Source organism: Coenobita brevimanus, chromosome 99, assembly GCF_032717465.1.
Source record: "Coenobita brevimanus isolate Jiangsu-jjx chromosome 99, ASM3271746v2, whole genome shotgun sequence".
NCBI classification, from domain to species: Eukaryota; Metazoa; Arthropoda; class Malacostraca; order Decapoda; family Coenobitidae; genus Coenobita; species Coenobita brevimanus.
In genome coordinates, this window is record NC_137052.1 from 20,059,135 (window position 1) to 20,062,757 (window position 3,623).

Sequence of the window (3,623 nt, forward strand, 5' to 3'; positions counted from 1 at the left end):
ATCTAATCTCACTTCATCTCGTCTCGTCTCAGGTCATGCAGATAACCGCCAGGTCATCTAACGTCACGCCACCTGACCTCACCTGACGTCACCTGGCATTAGTCTCGTTAATCCATCTCTTTGTTTATCCTTCTATAACTCACTCTCTCTCTCTCTCTCTCTCTCTCTCTCTCTCTCTCTCTCAAGCCCCTAAATTTGTCTTGCAGTGCTGTCTCTCATTCCAAGTGCCTCTGTCGTACCCTAAAGTCTGTCTCTCAACTCCAGTGTCTCTGTCTATCAACCCCAGGTCTGTCTCTCAAGCCCCCCTCCCCGAATCTCTGTCTCTCAACCCCCCTCATCTGTCTATCTCAATCCCCCAAGTCTCTCAAGCGCCCAGATCTGTCTCTCATCCCTCAAGCCTGTCTCTCTCCATCTCCTTACCCTTCTTCACGACCCCCCCTCCCCCCACAGCGCTAAACTCAGCCCTCCGGTGCAAGTTTGAAGCAAGTATCGCTGTGGAACTAACTTGTGCAGTCTTACTCCCTGGTCTGATCACCTTATCTCCCCTCTCCAACCTCCCCCCTCTCCCCTCCAAGTTTAGCTCCCCCCTCCCCCTCTCCCCCCTGCAAGTTTAGCTCCCCCCTTCCCTCCCCCAGGTCTAGCGCCCCCTCCCCTCCCCTCCCTCTTCAAAATAGTGGGGGAATGAAGGGGTAACTTGTGGGTTTTTGTAAATTAGTCTTGAGATCCTACAGTTTAACCTCCCCCCAGCTTGTCTAACTCACTCCTTTTCTCTCCGACTCCTTGGTTTTTAGTTTCTCTCTCTCTCTCTCTCTCTCTCTCTGCTGCATATCACGCCGGACAATATTCCTCAGTTAACTCAGGTTCCATTGAAAGAGAGAGAGAGAGAGAGAGAGAGAGAGAGAGAGAGAGGCGGAACTGTTGTATTTCCCCACTGAGCTATTTTCCGAAGAAGTGAGTAATATTTTTCCCTTACAGCCATCCCTTCACCTGGTAATAGTCAGACATCTTTTTCTTGGAGGAGGTGACCACAAAATTAATAAAATCTCAGTGCTATCTTGTCCCCCGTGATCAAGGTGCCATCCCTCCAACTCACATTTTCTGATGATATTATTTTCCGTTGCAGGGGGACATGTGGGCGCGTCGTGTGGTGCGGGCGTGGTGTGTGGTGTGGGCGGGCCTGTGTGTGGGTGTGGTGCTGGCCTTCTGTCCCAGCGGGTGTAAATGCAACAACCACTTCCCGAGCGCTACCTGTGTGGGTGTCGGCCTCAACGTCCTGCCTATACTCTTCAACCCTGGCCTGCGTCGCCTCAACCTCGCACACAACCTCCTTACCTCCGTCGGCCAGAGTCTTGTGTTTTTTGAAAACTTAGAGGAGCTTGATCTTTCCAATAATCTTCTCCATTCTCTTGACACCGGGAGCTTGGAGAACCAGAAGAGGCTGAGGGAGCTGCGGCTGGCCCACAATAACCTGACCTCACTGTCCCCCGGGGCACTGTTGGGTCTGCAGCACCTACGTCTCCTTGACCTGAGCCACAACGGGATGGTGGAGCTGCCCGCGGGGGTGCTAGTGGACACCCCGCACCTCACTGTCCTTCTGCTGGCACACAACAAGCTGCACGCCCTCCCACACCACACCTTCCGCGGCCTTCACAGTCTCCTGGTCCTTGATCTGTGCAACAACTACTTCAGGGACGTTCCTTCTTTGTCCCTGGAACACCTGCACGTGCTCAAGTCACTCCAGCTGTGTCGCAACCGCATTACGCGTCTGGGGTCTCACGCCTTCACTACTCCAGCACTCGTCTCACTGTCCCTAGAAACAAATAATATCGACTTTGCAGCTAGTGACGCCTTCAGCCAACTGCAGGAATTGAAGCAGCTCAACTTAAATGATAACCTGCTACGTGAAATACCCCGAGCACCAGCAAGTCTACAGCTTCTCATCTTCAGTAAAAACAATATCACAACCATCGGTGTTCAGGATTTGGAGAACTTGGGGAGATTATCAAAGCTGGACATCTCTCGGTGCCCCCATTTAAGAGAGCTTCACCCTGACGCCTTCAGCCATTGCGTTAGTCTAGAGCACCTTCTTGTATCCCACAACCCCCTCCTGCGGCAACTCCCAGACAAGCTCTTCGCCTCGTTACCCCGCCTGGCCAGCCTAGACCTACGTGCCAACAGCCTGGAGACACTGCGAGCCTCCAGCCTGCCCCTGCCTACCCTGAAGCACTTGGACCTCCGCGGCAACAGGCTGGTGTGCAACTGTTCCCTGCGCTGGCTGCCTCCCCTCCTGGCCGCCAGCAACACGTCCCTGGTGGTGCCGGATGTGCAGTGTGCAGCGCCAGACAAACTGAGGGGCCTCTTCCTCTCCAGGTGTGTGGCTCTTGTACCTAGTGTGACTTGTGGTTAGTATGACTGTTGTCTTTAGTATGACTTGTATTTAGTATGACTATTTAGTATGACTTGTATATAGTATGACTGCTGTATTTAAGATTACTGCTGAACAGTATTTAATATTAGTGTTGTATTTAGTATGACTTGTATTTGCTATGACTTGTATTTAGTATGACAGGTTGTATTTAGTATGACTGTTGTATTTAATATGACTTGTATTTAGTATGACAGGTTGTATTTAGTATGACTTGTATTTAATATGACTTGTATTTAGTATGACTGTTGTATTTAGTATGACAAGTTGTATTTAGTATGACTGTTGTATTTAGTATGACTCTTGTGTTTAGTATGACCTGTGTTTAGTATGACTCGTGTTTAGTATGACCTGTGTTTAGTATGACATTGTATTTAGTATGACTGTTGTATTTAGTATGACTGTTATATTTGGTATGACTGTTATATTTAGTATGACTGTTATATTTGGTATGACTGTTGTATTTAGTATGACTGTTGTATTTAGTATGACTGTTGTATTTAGTATGACTGTTGTATTTAGTATGACTGTTGTATTTAGTATGACTGTTGTATTTAGTATGACTGTTGTATTTAGTATGACTCATGTTTAGTATGACCTGTGTTTAGTATGACTGCTGTATTTAGTATGACTCTCCTACATACTAGTTCCCACTCTGCTTGTATACCCAGCCTTACGTGTGATTTACCTGCTTGAAACTGGGCCACATAACATTCAATAGCGTCTTTGTTAATAGATGGAAGTGAGTCTCCTTGGTTACTATACTCTGTCTACTTTAACTTGGCCTAAAATTACCTTCTTTCCGTCCTGATTGCTGAGCTACAAGGAAGTAACACTAGAATATGGTGCCAGTCACGAAGAAGTGCTCTGGGAAGGATGCAGAGACTTGGTATTGTCTTAATCTGTACTGGACAACGGAAGAGAGGCTGCAAAAGGGCGAATCTCTCTCTCTCTCTCTCTCTCTCCACACACACACAAACACACACACACGCACACACACACAAAACCCACCACAAGAAAATGATGCAGGACTCAGGCGGAAGGAAGGAGGGGAGGGGGCAAAAAATGTGATTGAAAGGGGAGGGAGAGTAAGTGGGGAGACAGTTGGCTGGGGGAAGGGGGGAGGGGAAGGGGGAGGTTGGTAGGTGGTGAGAAGGAAGAGGAGGGGGAGGTAGGAGGGAGGGGGGAGATATGAACT

The 3,623-nt window shown here is 48.6% G+C and overlaps 1 protein-coding gene across 1 annotated transcript in view; it reads left to right on the forward strand.

Annotated features, from left to right (window-relative positions):
• The first annotated feature begins 1,129 nt into the window (after positions 1 to 1,129).
• The window catches only part of LOC145414454 (uncharacterized), an 11,087-nt gene continuing 8,593 nt past the window's right edge, over positions 1,130 to 3,623 (forward strand). The window contains exon 1 of the mRNA XM_080284011.1: positions 1,130 to 2,402. Within this exon, the coding sequence (XP_080140137.1) occupies positions 1,130 to 2,402 (1,273 nt within the window). The remainder of the gene's footprint in view (positions 2,403 to 3,623) is intronic.